This window comes from Tachyglossus aculeatus, chromosome 16 (assembly GCF_015852505.1).
Source record: "Tachyglossus aculeatus isolate mTacAcu1 chromosome 16, mTacAcu1.pri, whole genome shotgun sequence".
NCBI classification, from domain to species: domain Eukaryota; kingdom Metazoa; phylum Chordata; class Mammalia; order Monotremata; family Tachyglossidae; genus Tachyglossus; species Tachyglossus aculeatus.
In genome coordinates, this window is record NC_052081.1 from 1,980,002 (window position 1) to 2,001,033 (window position 21,032).

General features: G+C 54.2%; 1 protein-coding gene across 1 annotated transcript in view; it reads left to right on the plus strand.

Annotated features, from left to right (window-relative positions):
* Positions 1-20,544, plus strand: part of LRRC58 (leucine rich repeat containing 58) — a 23,342-nt gene extending 2,798 nt beyond the window's left edge. Inside the window, exons 2-4 of the mRNA XM_038758008.1 lie at positions 9,074-9,202; positions 12,956-13,233; positions 17,138-20,544. Of these exons, the coding sequence (XP_038613936.1) occupies positions 9,074-9,202; positions 12,956-13,233; positions 17,138-17,346 (616 nt within the window). The 3' untranslated portion in view covers positions 17,347-20,544. The remainder of the gene's footprint in view (positions 1-9,073; positions 9,203-12,955; positions 13,234-17,137) is intronic.
* Positions 20,545-21,032: the final 488 nt, after the last annotated feature.

Genomic DNA, 21,032 nt, shown 5'->3' on the forward strand with positions numbered 1-21,032 from the left:
AATAATAATATTGGTGTTTATTAAAAGCGCTTACTGTGGGCCGAGCACCGTTCTAAGCGCTGGGGAGGATGCAAGGTGATGAGGTTGTCCCTCGTGGGGCTCACAATCTTCATCGCCATTTTACACCTGAGGTAACTAAGGCACAGAAAATAGTAGTAATAATGATGATGGCATTTATAATAATAATATTGGTGTTTATTAAAAGCGCTTACTGTGGGCCGAGCACCGTTCTGAGCGCAGGGGAGGATGCAAGGTGATGAGGTTGTCCCTCGTGGGGCTCACAGTCTTCATCGCCATTTTACAGCTGAGGTAACTGAGGCACAGAGAATAATAGTAGTAATGATGGTATTTATAATAATAATATTGGTGTTTATTAAAAGCGCTTACTGTGGGCTGAGCACCGTTCTAAGCGCAGGGGAGGTTGCAAGGTGATGAGGTTGACCCCCGTGGGGCTCACAGTCTTCGTCGCCATTTTACACCTGAGGTAACTAAGGTACAGAGAATAATACCAGTAATGATGGCATTCATAATAATAATATTGGTGTTTATTAAAAGCGCTTACTGTGGGTCGAGCACCGTTCTAATCATTCATTAATTCATTCAGTCGTATTTATTGAGTGCTTACTGTGTGCGGAGCACTGGACTAAATTGCAGGGGAGGATGCAAGGTGATGAAGTTGTCCCTTGTGGGGCTCACAGTCTTCATCTCCATTTTACAGCTGAGGTAACTAAGGTACAGAGAATAATGCTAATAATGATGGCATTTGTAATAATGATATTGGTATTTATTAAAAGCGCTTACTATGGGCCAAGCACCGTTCTAAGCACAGGGGAGGATGCAAGGTGATGAGGTTGTCCCTTGTGGGGCTCACAGTCTTCATCGCCATTTTACACCTGAGGTAACTAAGGCACAGAGAATGATAGTAATAATGATGGCATTTATAATAATAATAATAGTATTTGTATTTATTAAGCGCTTAGTGTGGGCCGAGCACCGCTCTAAGCGCAGGGGAGGATGCAAGGTGATGAGGTTGTCCCTTGTGGGGCTCACAGTCTTCATCGCCATTTTACACCTGAGGTAACTGATGCACGGAGAATAATAGTAATAATGATGGCATTTATAATAATAATATGGGTATTTATTAAAAGCGCTTACTATGGGCCGAGCACCGTTCTAATCATTCATTCATTCATTCAATAGTATTTATTGAGCGCTTACTGTGTGCAGAGCACTGTACTAAATCGCAGGGGAGGATGCAAGGTGATGAGGTTGTCCCTTGTGGGGCTCACAGTCTTCATCGCCATTTTACACCTGAGGTAACTAAGGCACGGAGAATAATAGTAATAATGATGGCATTTATAATAATAATATTGGCATTTATTAAAAGCGCTTACTATGGACTGAGCACCGTTTAAGCGCAGGGGAGGATGCAAGGTGATGAGGTGGTCCCTTGTGGGGCTCACAGTCTTCATCGCCATTTTACACCTGAGGTAACTGAGGCACAGAGAATGATAGTAATAATGATGGCATTTATAATAATAATATTGGTATTTATTAAAAGCGCTTACTGTGGGCCGAGCACCGTTCTAATCGCAGGGGAGGATGCATGGTGATGAGGTTGTCCCTTGTGGGGCTCACAGTCTTCATCGCCATTTTACAGCTGAGGGAACTGAGGCCCAGAGAATAATACTAGTAATGATGGCATTTATAATAATAATAATTATATTGGTATTTATTAAAAGCGCTTTCTGTGGGCCGAGCACCGTTCTAATCGCAGGGGAGGATGCAATGTGATGAGGTTGTCCCTTGTGGGGCTCACAATCTTCAAAGCCATTTTACACCTGAGATAACTAAGGTACAGAGAATAATAGTAATAATGATGGTATCTATAATAATAATAATATTTGTATTTATTAAGCACTTACTATGGGCCGAGCACCATTCTAAGTGCTGGGGAGGATGCAAGGTGATGAGGTTGTCCCTTGTGGGGCTCACAATCTTCATCGCCATTTTACAGCTGAAGGAACTGAGGCCCAGAGAATAATACTAATAATGATGGCATTTATAATAATAATAATAATATTGGTATTTATTACAATACTAATAATGATGGCATTTATAATAATAATAATAATAGTATTTGTATTTATTAAGCACTTACTGTGGGCCAAGCATCGTTCTAATCGCAGGGGAGGATGCAAGGTGATGAGGTTGTCCCTTGTGGGGCTCACAGTCTTCATCGCCATTTTACAGCTGAGGTAACTGGCACAGAGAAGATTACTATAATAATGATGGCATCTATAATAATAATAATATTTGTATTAGGCACTTACTATGGGCTGAGCACCGTTCTAAGCCCTGGGGAGGATGCAAGGTGATGAGGTTGTCCCTTGTGGGGCTCACAATCTAAATCCCCCTTTTACAGCTGAGGTAACTGAGGCACAGAGAATAATACTAATAATGATGGCATTTATAATAATTATAATAATAATAATATTGGTATTTATTAAAAGCACTTACTATGGGCCAAGCACCGTTCTAATCGCAGGGGAGGATGCAAGGTGATCGGGTTGACCCCCGTGGGGCTCACAGTCTTCATCCCCATTTTACACCTGAGGTAACTAAAGCACAGAGAATAATAGTAATAATGATGGCATTTATAATAATAATAATAATAATAATAATAATAATAAATATTTGTATTTATTAAGCGCTTACTATGGGCTGAGCACCGTTCTGAGCGCTGGGGAGGATGCAAGTTGATGAGGTTGTCCCTTGTGGGGCTCACAATCTTCATCACCATTTTACAGCTGAGGTAACTGAGGCACAGAGAATAATACTAATAATGATGGCAATAATAATGATATTTGTATTTATTAAGCGCTCACTATGGGCTAAGCACCGTTTTAAGCGCTGGGGAGGTTGCAAGGTGATGAGGTTGTCCCTTGTGGGGCTCACAATCTTCACCCCCATTTTACAGCTGAGGGAACTGAGGCCCAGAGAATAATAGTAATAATGGTGGCATTTATAATAATAATAATTTTGGTGTTTATTAAGCGCTTACTAAGGGCCAAGCACCGTTGTAAGCGCTGGGGAGGATGCAAAGTGATGAGGTTGTCCCTTGTGGGGCTCACAGTCTTCATTGCCATTTTATAGCTGAGATAACAGACCCGGAGAATAATACTAATAATGATGGCATTTATAATAATACTAATAATAATAGTATTTATATTTATTAAGCGCTTACTATGGGCCAGGCACCGTTCTAAGCGCTGGGAAGGATGCAAGGTGATGAGGTTGTCCCTTGTGGGGCTCACAGTTTTCATCGCCATTTTACAGCTGAGGTAACTGAGGCACAGAGAAGATTACTATAATAATGATGGCATCTATAATAATAATATTTGTATTTATTAAGCACTTACTATGGGCCAAGCACCGTTCTAAGCGCTGGGGAGGATGCAAGGTGATGAGGTTGTCCCTTGTGGGGCTCACAGTCTTCATCGCCATTTACAGCTGAGGTAACTGAGGCACAGAGAAGAATACTAATAATGGGGGCATTTGTAATAATAATAATAATAATGGCATTAATTAAGCGCTTACTATGTGCCGAGCACCATTCTAAGCGCTGGGGAGGATGCAAGGTGATGAGGTTGTCCCTTGTGGGGCTCACAATCTTCATCGCCATTTTACAGCTGAGGTCACTGAGGCACAGAGAATGATAATAATAATGCCTCAGCCTCGGCAGGAACCTCCTCCACGCCATACCCCCCGACATCGAGAACCTCCGCAGGTCGGGCACACGCACCCAAGGACGGACAGAATTGGGGGACGTCTGCGGGGCAGCGACTTTGGGGGGGGTGCTGGGGGCATCTCGGGGAGGGGAGGAGCTGGGGGCATCTGCAGGGCAGGGGCTTTGGGGGGCTGGGGGCTTCTGTGGGAGGGGAGAAGATTTGGGGGGTTGGGGGCACCTGGGGGAGGGGACGAGCTTTGGGGGGGCTGCGGCCATCTAGGGGAGGGGAGGAGCTGGGGGCATCTGCACGGCAGGGACTTTCGGGGGGCTGGGGGCACTTGGGGGAGGGGAGGAGCTTGGGGCATCTGCAAGGCAGGAGCTTTTGGGGGGCTGGGGGCATCTGCAGGGCAGGGACTTTGGGGAGGGGCTGGGGGCATCTGTGGGAGGGGAGGAGCTTTCGGGGGCTGGGGGCATCTGTTAGAGGGGAGGAGCTTTGGGGGGGCTGGGGGCATCTGGGGGGGAGGAGCTGGGGGCATCTGCAGGGCAGGGACTTTAGGGGGGCTGAGGCATCGGGAGGGGAGTAGCTTTGGGGGGACTGGGGGCATCTGGGGGAGGGGAGGTGCTGGGGGTATCTGCAGGGCAGGGACTTTGGGGGGTCTGGGGGCATCTGCGGGGCAGGGACTTTGGGAGAGCCGGGGGCATCTGCAGGGCAGGGACTTTTGCGGGGCTGAGGCATTGGGAGGGGAGGAGCTTTGGGACTGGAGGCATCTGGGAGAGGGGAGATGCTGGGGGCATCTGCAGGGCAAGGACTTTGGGGGGCTGGGGGCATCTGTGGGGCAGGGACTTTGGCGGCGCTGGGGGCATCTACAGGGCAGGGACTTTGGGAGTGCTGGGGGCATCTGCAGGGCAGGGACTTTGGGGGGGCTGGGGGCATCTGCAGGAGGGGAGGAGCTTTGGGAGGCTGCGGGCACCTGGGGGAGGGGAGGAGCTGGGGGCATCTGCAGGGTAGGAACTTTTGGGGAGGCTGGGGGTATCTGCAGGGCAGGGACTTTGCGGGGGCTGGGGGCATCTGCGGGGCTAGGACTTTGGGGGGGCTGGGGGCATCTCTGGGAGGGGAGGAGCTTTGGGGCTGGGGGCATCTTGGGGGCGGGGACTTTGGGGAGGCTGGGGGCATCTCTTGGAGGGGAGGAGCTTTGGGCCTGGGGGCATCTGGGGGGCAGGGACTTTGGGGAGGCTGGGGGCAACTATATATATGTTTGTACAGATTTATTACTCTATTTTGTACACATTTACTATTCTGTTTATTTTAATGATGTGCATCTAGCTTTATTTCTATTTATTCCCATGACTTGACACCCATCCACATGTTTTGTTTTATTGTGTGTCTCCCCCTTCTAGACTGTGAGCCCGTTGTTGGGTAGGGACTGCCTCTATATGTTGCCAACTTGTACTTCCCAAGTGCTTACTACAGTGCTGTGCACACAGTAAGTGCTCAATAAATACGATTGAATGAATTAATGAATCTGCGGGAGGGGAAGAGCTGGGGGTATCTGCAAGGCAGGAGCTTTGGGGGGCTGGGGGCACTTGGAGGGCAAGAAATTTGGGGGGCTGGGGACACCTGCAGGCAGGAAATTTGGGGGGGCATCTGGGGGAGGGGAGGAGCCCGGAGTACCTGGTAGACCTGGGCAAACCCCCACCTCAAGGAGGAATGGGTGGGATCTGGAAGTCTATCAATCGTGTTTGAGTGTTTATGGTGTGCAGGGCTCCGCGGTGTTTGGGAGACGGCGTTACAACAGAAATGACCCTGCCCACGATGAGCTGATAGTCTAGAGGGAGATTTGGGAAGGGAGGGAATGGGATGTGGTGGGAGAGAGAGTGTTAATAATAATAATTATTATTATTATAATGATGGCATTTATTAAGTGCTTCCTATGTGCAAAGCACTGTTTTAAGCGCTGGGGAGTTTACAAGGTGATCAGGTTGTCCCACGGGGGGCTCACAGTCTTCATCCCCATTTTCCAGGTGAGGGAACTGAGGCCCAGAGAAGTGAAGTGACTTGCCCAGAGTCACACAGCTGACAACTGGCGCAGTCGGGATTTGAACCCATGACCTCTGACTCCAAAGCCCGGGCTCTTTCCACTGAGCCACACTGCTTCTTTGGAAGGTGCAAGATAATCAGATGGGGGCGCAGTCGGATTATCCCGTCTCTGATCCGGCGATCCGGTCTCTACACATAGTAGTCGATTAACCCACCGACTCAAACCTCCACCCCAACTTGTTGCCAACTTGTCCTTCCCGAGCGCTTAGTACAGTGCTCTGCACACAGTAAGCGCTCAATAAATACGACTGAATAGAAGAGAATCAGACTCCCCTCCCTTCCCCCCCGCCTTGAGGCTCACGATCTTATCCGGGAGAGAATGAATAACCCGATCAACGTGGAGGAAATGAGCTTTGATCATCACTTCGTGATCGTTCCTCCTCTCACCGAAGTTACTTAGCTGTTAGACAAACACTTATCCGATACTCGTTTGGAGAGAGAGTCATCCCGATTGGCCTGGCCCGGGCAGCGTGTTCACGCGGCCGGTACCTGGACCCGCCGAACTTTGCCCCCGCTTGCAAAATTTCCGATGCGGCGGGGTGGGGGAAGAGAGAGAGAAAGAGAGAGGCCTCATTGAGCCGTCAACGAGAAGAGGAAGGCTCGGCCCCCGTTCAACGCCCCGGTCCTCTTAAAGTGATTACGTCGGTGACGATGTCTTTATTCCAGGATAAAACGCTCATTCTGGATGGACTCGAGTTGAAGCAGGGGCAGACGGCAGGGCGATTGGATCCGTCCCCGTGGGCTGAGGACCCCGCCTGATGTGTTTAATGATAATAATGGCATTTATTAAGCACTTACTATGTGCAAAGCGCTGGGGAGGTTACAGGGTGATCGGGTTGTCCCCCGGGGGGCTCACAGTCTTCATCCCCATTTTGCAGAAGAGGTAACCGAGGCCCAGAGAAGTCAAGTGACTTGCCCAAAGTCACCCACCCGACAGTTGGCAGAGTCGGGATTTGAACCCATGACCTCTGACGCGGGTTCTTTCCACTGAGCCACGCTGCTTCTCACGCTGTTTCCTCTGCCGGCACTTGGCAGGGCGTTACGCACCGAGCGAGTGGTTAGCGCGGGCTGTTATCCCTAGATGACATTTGCAGGACTTCTGGGAAATGCGGGCACTCAGGCTGGCGCTCTTCCGGGAGATGAGAACTTGAGTCGCGTGGCGCCCACCCCGAACCTTGGATTGGGCCATTGGGGTGTTCGCCTCACCGGGAAATGGGAAACCGGTCCCACCCCCCCCCCCAGCCTTCATCCTGACCCGGGGTGAGGTCACCCCCCTTTCTAAACAGCGCGTAGCGCTTAGAACAGTGCTTGGCATATGGTAAGCGCCTAACAAGTACCGTAATTAAACTTCCCTTCCAAAACGTGAAGTAGTGCGGAGGCTGGGGGGGAGCTGGTGCGGTTAGCTCGTTGGTCTCCTCACGGACAAGTGGGTGCGGCGTGGCGGGGCCGTGGGGTTGGGAATTACCCCACCCCAACCCGTCTCCCCCGGCGGGAGGTGCCTTTTACAGCCCTCTCCGGCCCGGACGTCAGGCCGAGAAGCGCTTGGCAGGATTGAAAACTCTAGTCACAGATGTCCCGCCGCCGCCTCCTGGGTGACCTCGGCCGAGTCCCTTAACCTCTCCGTGTCTCAGTTTCCTCATCCGGGACGATGGGAATGAAGTACCAGTCCTCCCTCCTGAAGGTTTGGGACAGGGATGGGGTCCGGTCTGATTAGCGCATGGACTCCAGTAAGCGCTTAATACCATCAAAGCAGCCTCGGGTGGGAAAGCCGGTCTGCAGAAAGGGGTTGGTTTGTGCCGAGAGCGGGACAGGTGAACCGACAACGGGCCGGAGTCGAGGCGGGCGGCCGGCGTGGACTGAAAGCTGAGCAGGTTTTCGGTTTCCAGGGCCTCCGGCCTGTCTGTGTATTTCCAGCCGGGCGGCTCGGCCTGCTGCCGCAGGGCTCCGGTGACTGTCTTTTGGCACTCGGAGAGACTGCGGACTCCCATTCGGGAAGGGCTGGTGATGGGAATCCCGATCCTTTCCCATCCTGTCCCCCTCCCGGCTGCGTCCGCCCTCTTTTCCGCCCCAGGCTGCACCTGGAAGGATTGGGATGTGCCTCCGGCCTGCTCCCAGGCTAGCTCCAGTCAGCCAGTCGTCAGTCAGTCGTATTTACCGAGCATTTACCGTGTGCACTGCACCGTGCTGAATGCTTGGGAGAGGATGACAGAATAAGCAGACATATTCCCTGCCCGCAACGAGCTTACGACCTAGAAGAGGGAGAGACGGACATTAATATAAATAAATAAATTACAGAACGGTACTGTCTGTACTGTCCTGACGGTCGCTTTGCCCCAGGCCACCGCTTTGGGCCTCGGCAGGGCAAGACGGAGCAGGGCCCCCGGGGTCTCGGCCCGGCCGCCGTGGCCTCTGAGCTGTCTTTTTCCTAACCAGGTGGCTCTCCTCCCAGCTATCGCCTGGGACTTCCGCGAATGGGCCAAGACGGACACTCCTCCCTCCCCCGCCGCCCCACCGAGATACCATGGGAGAAAGAAAGGCCCGGGCCAGAGCCCGCAGAGAGCTGCAGAAAGGGAAGCCACATTGGATAGAGCACAGTCCCGGGAGTCAGAAGGTCATGGGTTCTAATCCTGACTCCGCCACTTGTCTGCCGTGTGTCCTCGGGCAAGTCACCTCGCTTCTCTGGGCCTCAGTTCCCACTCACTGTACCTCCTCTATCTCGCCGCCGACCTCTCGCCCACGTCCCGCCTCTGGCCCGGAACGCCCTCCTTCCTCAAATCCCACAGACAATTCCTCTTCCCCCGTTCAAAGCCTTATCGAAGGCCCGTCTCCTCCAAGAGGCCTTCTCTGACTGCGCCCTCCTTTCCTCTTCTCCCGCTCCCTTCTGCGTTGCCCTGTCTCACTCCCTTTGCTCACCTAGCCCCACGGCACTTACGTACGTATCCACGATTTATTTAATGTCCGTCTCCCTCTCTAGACTATAAGCTCATTAGGGGCAGGGAATGTGTCTGTTACATCGTTGTGTTGTAGTCTCCCAAGTGCTTAGTATAGTGCTCTGCAACAGAAGGCGCTCAATAAACTTGATTGTGTTTTTGTTTTTCCCCCGCCGCCATCCTCTGGATGAAGAGATTCGTTCTTGGTGGTTGAGGGACCTAAATCGTACCATGCCTTTCTCTAGGTAGATGGGAATGGACTCAAGGGGAATGGATTGTTTCATTTCATCTCTCTCGCTCTCTTTTTCTTTCCAGTTTAGAGTTTTTATACCTTGGAGGAAACTTCATCAGAGAAATCCCTCCGGAAATCGCCAACCTGCCGTCTCTGAACTACTTGGTGCTGTGTGACAACAAGATCGAGAGTATCCCACCGCAGCTAGCCCAGTGAGTAACTCCAGACCCTTCGAAGGGGGAATCGGGGACTTGGGGAGCGCCCGCGGGCTTGTCGGTCGGTGGTATTTATTGAGCGCTCACTGTGTGCAGAGCACTGAACGGGCGGCGATGGGACCCAGCTCTAGCTTCAGGCCCCGTGGGCTGTCAGAGGGTAAAGGCCAAAGCAGGGGAAGAAGGCAGAGAGGGCCTCGTTTTCAGCCCTGCGTGAGGGCGGTGAGGCTCGTCCAGGCCCGCAAACCCTCCGTGACTTCGCCCCGAGCCGCTGAAGTAACCGTGGTGATCTATTGGCCGCCTTCCCCTGGGCGATCAATCGCAGACAACTCTTCTGCCCTCTGGCATCCCTCCCGTCTTAGCTACCGGGTGAGTTTGCCAAGATCCGGCCTGGGACGTGGCAGAGTTTGCCCCCCCTCTTAGGCAGGAAGCTTCTCGTGGGCAGGGAAGGCCTCTCGCCTTCCGCCGCCTTCCCTCCTGAGCACCGAGCCCACTGCCTTGCTCTCCTAAGCGTCCGTCGTTAAAAAGCGGGACGCGTGCCCAAGTTCTCATTGTCCAGCCCGGGGGAACTTGTGATAGAGCCGCCGCTGGAGGCTTGGCCTTGGTATCTGTTAAGCACTTACTACGCGCCAGGCACCGTACTAGGCGCCGGGGTGGAGACAGGCAAATCTAGTTGGACACCGTCCCATGTGGGGCTCACAGTCTCGATCCCCATTTTACGGATGAGGTGACTGAGGCCCGGAGCAGTGAAGTGACTTGCCCAGAGCAGACAAGTGGTGGAGTCAGGATTAGAACCCATGACCTTCCGAGTCCCAGGCCTGTGCCTATCCACTACGCTATGCTGCTTCTCTGCTTCCCTTCAGAAGGGAGAGCAGTGTGACCTGGTGGAAAAAGCCCGGGCCTGGGATTCAGAGGACCTGATTTTTATTTCTTTTAGTTTTTTAAAAAAATGTAGTATTTGTTAAGCGCTCACTATGTGCCAGGCACTGTTCTAAGCACTGGGGTACTTATAGGATGATCATGTTGGACACAGCCCCGGTCCCACATGGGTCTCAGTCTTAATCCCGGCACCTCCACTGTGTAACTTTGGGCGACCCTCTCCGCCTCAGTTTCCTCACCTGTAAACCGGGGATGTGATACCTGTTCCCTGTCCCACCTGGACCGTGAGTCCCATGTGGGCCAAGGGGTGTCCAACCCAGTCGACAGGCACTTAACTCCGGCGCGCCGGACAGTCCTCGGCACAAAGTAAGCGCTTTCACAAAAACCACAGCGACGATCGTGATGAGGTTCCAATCCCGGCTCCTCCACTTCTCTGCTGTGTCACCGTGGGCAAGTCACTTCACTTTGCTGCTTAGAGAAGCAGCGTGGCTCAGTGGAAAGAGCCCGGGCTGGGGAGCCAGAGGTCATGGGTTCAAATCCCGGCTCTGTCACTTGTCAGCCGGGACCTTGGGCGAGTCACTTAGCTTCTCTGTGCCTCAGTCAGTGACCTTGTCTGTAAAATGGGGATTAAGACTGTGAGCCCCACGTGGGACAACCCGATCACCTTGTGTCCTCCCTAGCGCTTAGAACAGTGCTTTGCACATAGTAAGCACTTAACAAACGCCATTATTATTATTATTATTATTGTTATTATTATTATTATGATTATGATTATTATTATTATTCACTTCTCCGGGCCTCAGTTCCCTCGTCGGCCAAATGGGGATTCAACCCCTGTTCTCCCTCTGACTTAGACTGTGAGCCCCGCATGGGACTTGATGGTCTTCTACATGCCCCAGCGCTTATTACAGTGCTTCGCACAGCGTCAGCACGTCACAAAAACCTAGGAGGAACCGCGTGGCTTAGTGGATAGAGCATGGGCTTGGAAGTCGGAAGGACCTGGGTTCTAATCCCAGCTCTGCCACATTCATTCATTCAATCGTATTTATTGAGCGCTTACTGTGTACAGAGCACTGGCCTAAGCGCTTGGGAAGGACAAGCCGGCCACAGATAGAGACGGTCCCTACCCAGAAACGGGCTCCGAGTCTGGAAGGGGGAAACAGGCAACAAAACAAAACACATCTGCTGTGGGACCTCGGGCGAATGACTTCACCTCTCTGGGCCTCGCCGACCTCATCCGGAAAACGGGGATGAGGGGGAGCCCCCCCGTGGGACAGGGACTGTGTCCAACCTGAATAGCTTTAGAACAGTGCTTGGCTCCGAGTAAGTACTTGGGTTCAAATCCCCACTCCACTGCTGGTCAGCTGTGTGACTTCGGGCAAGTCACTCAACTTCTCTGTGCCTCAGCTACCTCATCTGTAAAATGGGAATTAAGATTGTGAGCCCCGCGTGGGACAACCTGATCACCTTGTATCCTCCCCAGTGCTTAGAACGGTGCACATAGTAAGCGCTTAACAGATACCAAAATCATTAGGAGAAGCGGCGTGGCTCAGTGGAGGGAGCCCGGGCTTTGGAGTCAGAGGTCATGAGTTCATCATCATCATCAATCGTATTTATTGAGCGCTTACTGTGTGCAGAGCACTGTACTAAGCGCTTGGGAAGTACAAATTGGCAACATCTAGAGACAGTCCCTACCCAGCAGTGGGCTCACAGTCTAAAAGGGGGAGACAGAGAGCAAAACCAAACATACTAACAAAATAAAATAAATAAATAGAATCCCGGCTCCGCCGCATGTCTGCCGTTTGACTTTGGGCAAGTCACTTAACTTCCTGAGCCTCAGTTCCCTCATCTGTAAGGGGATTAAGACTATGAGCCCCCCGTGGGACAACCTCTCATTCAAGCTCTCATTCAAGCTCTCATCCTATCCCGCCTGGACTACTGCACCAGCCTTCTCTCTGATCTCCCATCCTCGTGTCTCTCTCCACTTCAGTCCATACTTCATGCTGCTGCCCGGATTATCTTTGTCCAGAAACGCTCTGGGCATATCACTCCCTTCCTCAAAAATCTCCAGTGGCTACCAATCAATCTGCGCATCAGGCAGAAACTCCTCACCCTGGGCTTCCAGGCTGTCCATCCCCTCGCCGCCTCCTACCTCACCTCCCTTCTCCCCTTCTCCAGCCCAGCCCGCACCCTCCGCTCCTCCGCCGCTAATCTCCTCACCGTTAGGCCTCGTTCTCGCCCGTCCCGCCATCGACCCCCGGCCCACGTCCTCCCCCGGGCCTGGAATGCCCCCAATCCCTCTGCCCCTCCGCCAAGCTCGCTCTCTTCCTCCCTTCAAGGCCCTGCTGAGAGCTCACCTCCTCCAGGAGGCCTTCCCAGACTGAGCCCCTTCCTTCCTCTTCGCCTCGTCCCCCTCTCCATCCCCCTTCTTACCTCCTTCCCTTCCCCACAGCACCTGTATATATGTATATATGCTTGCACATATTTATTACTGTATTTATTTATTTATTTATTTTACTTGTACATATCTATCTTATTTATTTTATTTTGTTAGTGTGTTTGGTTTTGTTCTCTGTCTCCCCCTTTTAGACTGTGAGCCCACTGTTGGGTCGGGACTGTCTCTATATGTTGCCAATTTGTACTTCCCAAGCGCTTAGTACAGTGCTCTGCACATAGTAAGCGCTCAATAAATACGTTTGATGATGATGACAACCTGATCACCTTGTATGTAACCTCCTCAGCTCTTAGAACAGTGCTTTGCGCATAGTAAGCGCTTAACAAATGCCATTATTATTATTATTATTATTATTACGTACCAAGTCCCGTGGTTCCGGTGACTGATGATAACCCCGACGATGACTGTGATCGATTCAGGTTGCACTCGCTGCGGTCACTGAGCCTTCACAACAACCTTCTGTCGTACCTGCCCCGGGAGATCCTCAGCCTGGTTCAGCTGCAGGAGCTGAGCCTGCGCGGCAACCCTCTGGTGGTGCGCTTCGTCAGGGACCTCACCTACAACCCCCCGAGCCTCCTGGAGCTGGCGGGTCGCACCATCAAGACCCGCGGCATCACCTACACTCCCCGGGACCTCCCCGAAAACCTCATCCGCTACCTGGACTTAGCCAGCAACTGCCCCAACCCCAAGTGTGGAGGTGAGTCGGGGTGTCCGCCGCCGTTCGGGCCGGGGCCGCCTCCGGAGGGGCCGGTTCGGATCCCGGGCCTGACGTGGTGATTTGTATTTTAAGCGCTTAGTACGGTGCTCTGCACACAGTAAGCGCTCAGTAAATACGATTGATGATGATGATGCTGACGTGTCCTTTTGGGCCGGCGGCGAGGCTCGGTGGATAGAGCCCGGGCCCGAGCGGCTCGGGAGAACCCGGGTTCTAATCCCGCCGCTCGCCGGCCGGGCGACCTCGGGCAAGTCGCTTCATTCTCTGGGCCTCGGTCCCCTCGTCGGAAAACGGGGATTAAGGGTGTGCGACGCGGTTTGTCCCCAACCTGATTAATTCGTATCTCTTCAGCGCTTAGAAGCAGCGTGGCTCGGTGGAAAAGTGCCCGGGCTTTGGAGTCAGAGGTCGTGGGTTCAAATCCCGGCTCTACCAATTGTCAGCTGTGTGACTTTGGGCAAGTCACTTCACTTCTCTGGGCCTCAGTTACCTCATCTGTAAAATGAGGGTTAAGACTGTGAGTACCCCGAGGGGAAACCTGATTGCCTTGTAACCTCCCTTGCGCTTAGATCAGTGCTTTGCACATAGTAAACGCTTAATAAATGCCTTTATTATTATTATTAGAACAGTGCCTGGACCAAAGTAAGCGCTTAAATTGGTGGTGGTGGTGTTTGTGTGTTTGGTTGTGTGCCTGACACATAGTAGGTGCTTAACAAATACCACTATCATATAAGTCATCATCCAGTGCAGGCAGGCGTTTGGCCTCCATCCTCTCTGTCTTTGCCCCCTGCTAACGCTCGGGAGCCCGTGGAGGTCCCTGACTAAGACTCCTCGCGGTGTGGCAGGTTCCGGTTTAGTCTTGCCAAGACTCATCACCTCTTGGAAATAATAATAATAATAGTAATGATGATGATGATGGCATTTGTTAAGCACTTTCTACGTGCAAAGCACTGTTCTAAGTGCCGGGGAGGATACAAGGTGATCAGGTTGTCCCACTTGGGGCTCACAGCCTTCATCCCCATTTGACAGATGAGGGAACTGTGGCACAGAGAAGTGGGGCTCACAGCCTTCATCCCCATTTGGCAGACGAGGGAACTGAGGCCCAGAGAAGTGAAGCAACTTGCCCAAGGTCACGCAGCTGGCAATTGGCGGAGCCGGGATTTGAATCCGCTGACCTCTGACTCCCAAACCTGGGCTCTTTCCACTGAGCCACGCTGCTTCTCCGCTGGCTCCCGAAAAAGGGTCCGGGAGAATCCGGACGTGAAACGAGTTGAGAACAGAAATAATAATAATGATGGTATTTGTTAAGCGCTTACCGTGTGCAGAGCACTGTTCTAAGCGCTGGATCACGTCTCAAATGCTTCTGCACCCTCAGCCAGAGTCCACGGGATGAACCGGAGGCGGTGGCGCGGCTCTGACGCCACCGACCCCACCTGGGTTCTCAAATAGGGGCAGGGGGCGACCGGTGGAGAGATGGAGGCTCCCCCTCTGATTGCCTGTTTGTTCATTCAGTCGCATTTATTGAGCACTTACTATGTGCAAAGCACTGTACCTAAAGCTTGGGAGAGAATACAGTAGAACAGTATAACAGTATGCCCCGCACTTCTTCTAGATTGTAAGCTCGTGGTGGGCAGAGAATGTTTATTCTATTGTATTCTCCAAGTGTTTAGTACAGTGCTCTGCACATAGTAAGCGCTCAGTAAATACAATGGACCTCCTCCTTCTGTGGGTGCCTCTCTGCGCAGCTGCTCCCCATTTTGGCTCTTTCGGCTTGACCGCTGTCGCCACCGGCCCCTGAAGCCCGCCTTGTCCTGGGCGGATCGTTTGTTCATTGTTAATTCAGTCGTATTCATTGAGCGCTTACTGTGTGCAGAGCGCTCTGCTAAGCGCTGGGGAAAGCACAGTGCAGCAAAAGCGACTCTGGGTCCCCGTAGTCCCCGACCCGGACCGACGGATGCCAGGCTGACTTTCCTGGAATCAGTCAACAGAATTTATTGAGCGCGTACTGTGTGCGGGGCACCGTTCTAAATCCTTAATAATAATAATAATGGTGGTATTTGTCAAGCGCTTACTATGTGCACAGCACTGTTTTAAGCGCGGGGGGGATCCAAGGTGATCAGGTTGTCCCACTTGGGGCTCACGGTCGTAATCCCCATTTTACCGATGAGGTAACTGAGGCACAGAGAAGTTAAGTGGCTTGCCCAGGGTCCCACAGCTGACAAGTGGGATTCGAACCTCCGACTCCCAAGTCCGCGCTCTTTCCACTGAGCCACGCTGCTTGGACAGTAGAGTGACAGTGTCATCTCTGAGTGGGGCCCGTACCCGCGTCGGTGAGGAGCGGGGGTCACCCCGGGTTCGGAGGTCATATTGCCCCATCTTGGCAGGCGAGGATGGCGCCGGGGGGCGGGCAGACTCGTAGATTCTCTCCTTCGGAGAGCGTAGGGTACGTGCGACCCACAGCACCTGTATATATGTTTGTACATATTTATCACTCTATTTTACTTGTGCATATCTATTCTATTTATTTTTTTTTGTTAGTATGTTTGATTTTGTTCTCTGTCTCCCCCTTTTAGACTGTGAGCCCACTGTTGGGTAGGGACTGTCTCTATATGTTGCCAATTTGTACTTCCCAAGCGCTTAGTACAGTGCTCTGCACGTAGTAAGCCCTCAGTAAATACGATTGATGATGATGACCCGGGGCAGAAGCTGCAACCGAGAGCGCTGGCAGGAGGGGAGACGGGAGGGGAAAAGGTCGGTGGGCCCAGCTGGGGTGGGCCGGACGGAAGCATTGGGTTTCGGGGCGGGGTGCGAGGTGAGGGACCGCCGGGGTTGGTACCCGAGCGGCCGGCACTGGATTCCTCTTAGAGGCGAGCCCCCCGGGGCTTCAAGGGGGCCTGTAGGCGAGAAGTGGGCCGGGGGAGGTCAACGGACTCAGTTCCCCACGGGGTTGTCGCCGGCGGGCTCCGCTTCCGTCTCTCGACTCGGGGCAGGCTTTGGGGCCCTGTCTGAGAAGTTACAGCCGATAAGCCGAAAGGCGCAAGAGTAAACCTGACGGAAATGGAAAGGAGAAACCGTCTCATTCATTCATTGTCGTGTTTACCGAGCGCTTACTGTGTGCAGAGCACTGCACTAAGCGCTTGGAAAGTCCGGTTCGGCAACAGATACCGCCCCTACCCAGCAACGGGCTCACAGTCTAGAAGGGGGAGACAGACAACAAAATAAGTTGACCGTGTTTTCACCGACGACTCTTGATTGTGCGTGAGCGTTGGCCCGAGTTTGGATTGAGACTGTGAGCCCCGTGTAGGGCAGGGACTGTGTCCAGCCGATTTGCTTGTACCCACCCCAGCGCTTAGTACAGTGTCTATCACATAGACACTGTAATAAATACCGTTATTACTTAAATACCATAATTATTTTTGTTATGAGGAGTCCACACCATGCCACTCCCAGGAGAGCTCTGGGCCGTTCCCTTCTCGGAGGGTGCCCTTGGCATGGACGGGGGCTCTTTCTAGGCGCTGCTGCTGGCAGGCCACGAAATAATAATAATAATAATAATTATAATAATAATGGTATTAAGCGCTTACTATGTGCAAAGCACTGTTCTAAGCGCTGGGGAGTTCCATCGAACACCCCAAGAAAGTCTGTGAAGTCAACCTGGCTGTCTGAAAACGTCTCCCAGGCAGGTTGCCCGAAGCCACTCCAGGCTGGCACTTCACTGCCGACTCGAGCAGTTGACCCTCCACCTTCCCTTGCCCGTTGGTTCAAAGTGGGCCGGTTCTCAAAGCCCACGGCAACCAAGCGCCCCGCGGCTCCAAGCCCTCGCCGGCCCGGCCCCTGGGGTCTCCCGCCCCCCACCCTCCCTCCTAACGGTCCCTCTGTTCCCCCCCAGGCGTCTACTTCGACTGCTGCGTCCGGCAGATCAAGTTCGTCGACTTCTGCGGGAAGTACCGGCTGCCCCTGATGCATTACCTTTGCTCGCCGGAGTGCTCGTCCCCCTGCAGCTCCGCTTCGCACAGCTCCACCTCCCAGAGCGAGTCCGACTCGGAGGACGAGGCCAGCGTGGCCGCCCGCAGGATGCAGAAAGTCCTCCTGGGCTGAGCCGCGCGCCCGAGGGGGCGAGGACCCGGGCGGGCTGCTCCACCACCTCGGGGTCGTCGTCCTCCTCTCCTCGTTGTCCCCCACCCCCCGACTTGGCGGAAGACTCGGACTGCCCCGTCACCAGCGCCACGGGGCCGCCTTTTCACGGCGACGATGAGAAGGCCCACCGTAAGGCGTTTTAGAGTCAGCGGGCCGTTGCCGTGCCGGATTCTTGGCCCTGGCAGGGAGGGGTGGAGGTGGGACGACAGACGGCGGGCGGGGCCGGGCTGGGCACCGAGGGGGTGGAAGGAGAGGCCCGGCGGAGAGCGGGCACGGTCTTCTGCTCAAACCACCACCCTCTCTACCGCAGGGTCGTCCGACTCTGCCACCCTCCTCCCGTTCCGCCCATCTTCCCTTCTCCTCTGTGCCTTGTCCTCCTCTCGGAACAGAACTCTCAGGGTCTTCTGGGACCACATCCCCCTCTGACTTTTTAATGCGCTCCGGTCCTCGTTTCGGTGCCACCGTCTGCCCCCACCCCGAGCACCGATCCTTCCTCTCATCCAGAACTTCCTCTCCTCCGTGACCACCGCCACTGTGCCTTCACCCGGGCAGGGATCTCGGGCGCTTTCTGTCTCCAGGCCGTGGTGCCAACGTTGCCTGGATTCCGGTGTCCGTGCCAGGGCTCGAAGGACGATTCCCAACGAGCTTCGATGCCTCTGCCCACCTGCCGTCAGGGCCGATCTGGGCTTTGGCGGGAGCCGCCTCCCACTTCTGCTATGCAATAAGGGGAGCGCGGGTGGTCGCGAGCAAGTCTTTTTCTCCCGTGATGGAGCCCGACTCCCCCCAGAGAACCAAGCCCAAAACAAGGGCCTTTCTCCGCCTGCCCGGCCTGAGGCGGGTGTGTGAACCGGGGTTGGGATGGCTCGGGGGTGAATCTCCCCATCTGGCGTCACGGCTGGCCGTCTTCTGCCAAAGCTTGCCGGGTGAGGGGACCAGTAGTCTGATGTTTGTACTGCCAGGGCATGAAGTCTGCTCTCTTCACGCGTGCCACATCGTTGCGCACTTTGGGACCAATTGAGGCGGCGCTACTCAGCCAAGCGAGAATCGGCCCAGCGGTTTTAGCACTGCAGCTGTGCTGTTGGCTCGCCCCAGCGATCCTGTAGACTGGCAGGTGGCTCAGCTGCGCGTCGATTCTGACCCCACCGTCTCAGGGCAGGGCAGAGCCTTGGCCCCCTCCCCCCTGGAAGAGAGGGCAGTTTCCCCTTCACTCGCAGGCTGACCCTGGTCACCTGGAGAGCCAAGTGCCAAGCACCTTCCCGAGCTCACGACTGGACGGGTCGGAGGGCGGCTTCCTTCCCTCCTTCTCCCTGGGAATTCTCATTTAGTGCTGAGATCCTAGGTCCCGGGGCTGGGGGCTGAGTGGCGGGGAGAAGCAGCCTCTCTCCTGTGGCATGCTTATTCCACCCCCCCAGCCTTATTTGAGACATGTCGGGTCTGTGCTACCCCCACCAACACTAAAACACCTCCCACCGCCAATGCTGAGCCTCCTCCCTAGCCTCCGAAGGTGGCCCGGATGGAAGCTTGCTTGGAAGCTGTGTCTTCTGAGATCCCGGAGAGAAATCTCCGCTCTTCCCCCTCTGTCTCTCTCTTCCCCTTGCCCCCCATCTCTTTCTCTCTGCCTCTTTACGCCCCAGCTCCAGCCCTGCGAAAAAAGGGCCGAGAAGCGTCCTCCCGTCATGGGGTACTGGGCTCGGTGGCCCAGGCGGCACTTCCCTCTGCCAGCAGGAGCCATCGAGGCATGGGGGGGCGGGGCCCAGATCCAGTTTCTCATGGCCGACTGGCCCTTCGGACCTGCGGCTTTTGGATGTCTTGAAAGGAGCCCTTTGGCGGTTGGGGGAAGACAAGCTGCTGCCTTTGTTATCCTCCTGTTGGCCGAACTGAATAAGGAAACTTAATCCGATGAGCGTAATGAGAATTAATCCCCACAATCGCATCTTTGTTGGAAGCTCAAGGAGCACTTTGATGCATCTAATTCGCACGGCCGCCCTTTCATGCGGCCCCTGGCTCCTCGGTTACTACAGACCCGCCCTCATTAAGGGGCGGTCACGTGACCGTAGGAGACCCGCTTGATCTTCTGTCCGAATTGCACCCAATTCAGAATCAAGTGCCTTATTATAATTTTTCCCCCCTTTCCAAAGAATTTGTGCAGAAGCATCCGGGCTGGGAATTCCCACACGGAGCCAGCGTTCCATCGAGCGGTAACGCGCCTGGCGTGAAATTCAAAGCGGCCGCCGTTGCTTCCCAGAGCCCCGTGCGTCTGCAGGGAGCGACGCTTTCGGCTTCGGGGCCGCCCGCTCGTGGGCCAATTAAGACTGCGTTCGGTGGGCACAGCACTGTGTAGGCCTCGAGAGAGTGCCACGGTTGGACAAGATTCCCCGTTCCCAAGGAGCTTGCAGTCTAGCGGGGGAGGCAGGCACAGACCAACTTGGGGGAGGTGGACGTGTGGAAAAGTGCGTGCTTAAAAAGGAAGGTGGGTGTAAAAGTCGACGGGTGCACCGGCCGGGGTTGTGAGCCCACGGGGGCGAAGAAGATTATGCCCCGGGGAGAAGGAAAGAACCCAGTCACGAGTTCGGAAGTATTTTTGCCGTTGTCTTGCATGCCAGCTGGCTGGGCGGAGAGACCTGGTGCTTTAAGCCATCATTGTGACGGCACTTGAAATATTCGGCCAAACTGGTGCAGGGGGAGAGGAGAGATTTATCTGTGAGACTGGACGGGTATCTCCTTGATTGCCCCAGAACCCTCCCTGACGGGCAGCTGCCGCCCGAGCCCACAAACACTGTGAAACATCCCTCTGGGGAGACCTGTTGGTGCTCAGGTCCGGCGCCCCGAGGGAGACTGAGGCTGTTCTCTTCCAAGCGCTTGGTGCAGTGCTCAATAAACACAAATTCAGACGGGACTCAACGGAGGTGAGGTTGCACTTCTGCCTGGGGAGGTGGTTTTCTGGTTAGATTCCCTCTTCCCCACTGGACCACTGGGTTCTGACCGTTTGCTCAACCATCTTGGCTTCTTCCCCTCTCGAGGCTTTCCCATCCCTTAACACCTGTAAGAGCGGACCCTCTCTGTGGGCACGTTGGCCTTGTATTTCTGTTGCATCCCCCCAGCACTTGGTGCAGTGTACTGCACTCGGGAGGCGCTCAATAAATGCTGTTACTGCTGCTACTTCTCCTTGACAACGTATGTTGCCACTCCCTCCTCCGGAAACAGTCTGCTCTGAAGGGGATGGTCCCCCCTCACTTCCCGGTTTGTGGAGGGGAGGTTCACCCGTGGCCCCCTTGACACCCACCCACCCACCCAGCCTTTGGGACCAGGGGGGACAGAACAGCCACAGGCTGGTGGCACGGGTTGTGAGCTCTGCCACCATGGTGCTGTGTGGCCTTGGCCAGTTGTCTGCCCCTCTCTGAGGGAGAGAGCAGGTGTGATGTGAGCCAAATCAGGGGAATAACTGCAAACTCCTGAGGGGCTTTCCCCTGGGGTCACAGCAAGAGGGGATGATGAGGGGAGGGAGCACTGAACTTGAGCCCAAAGGGTGGAGGGGGGGTGCTACCAGGAGGCAATTTTGGAGGTGATGGGGAGGACAGGTTCCCCGACACAGAGTTAGTTGCTCCAGGGATGGGTTGGCCCACCGCCTTCTTAGGGAAACAGGAATA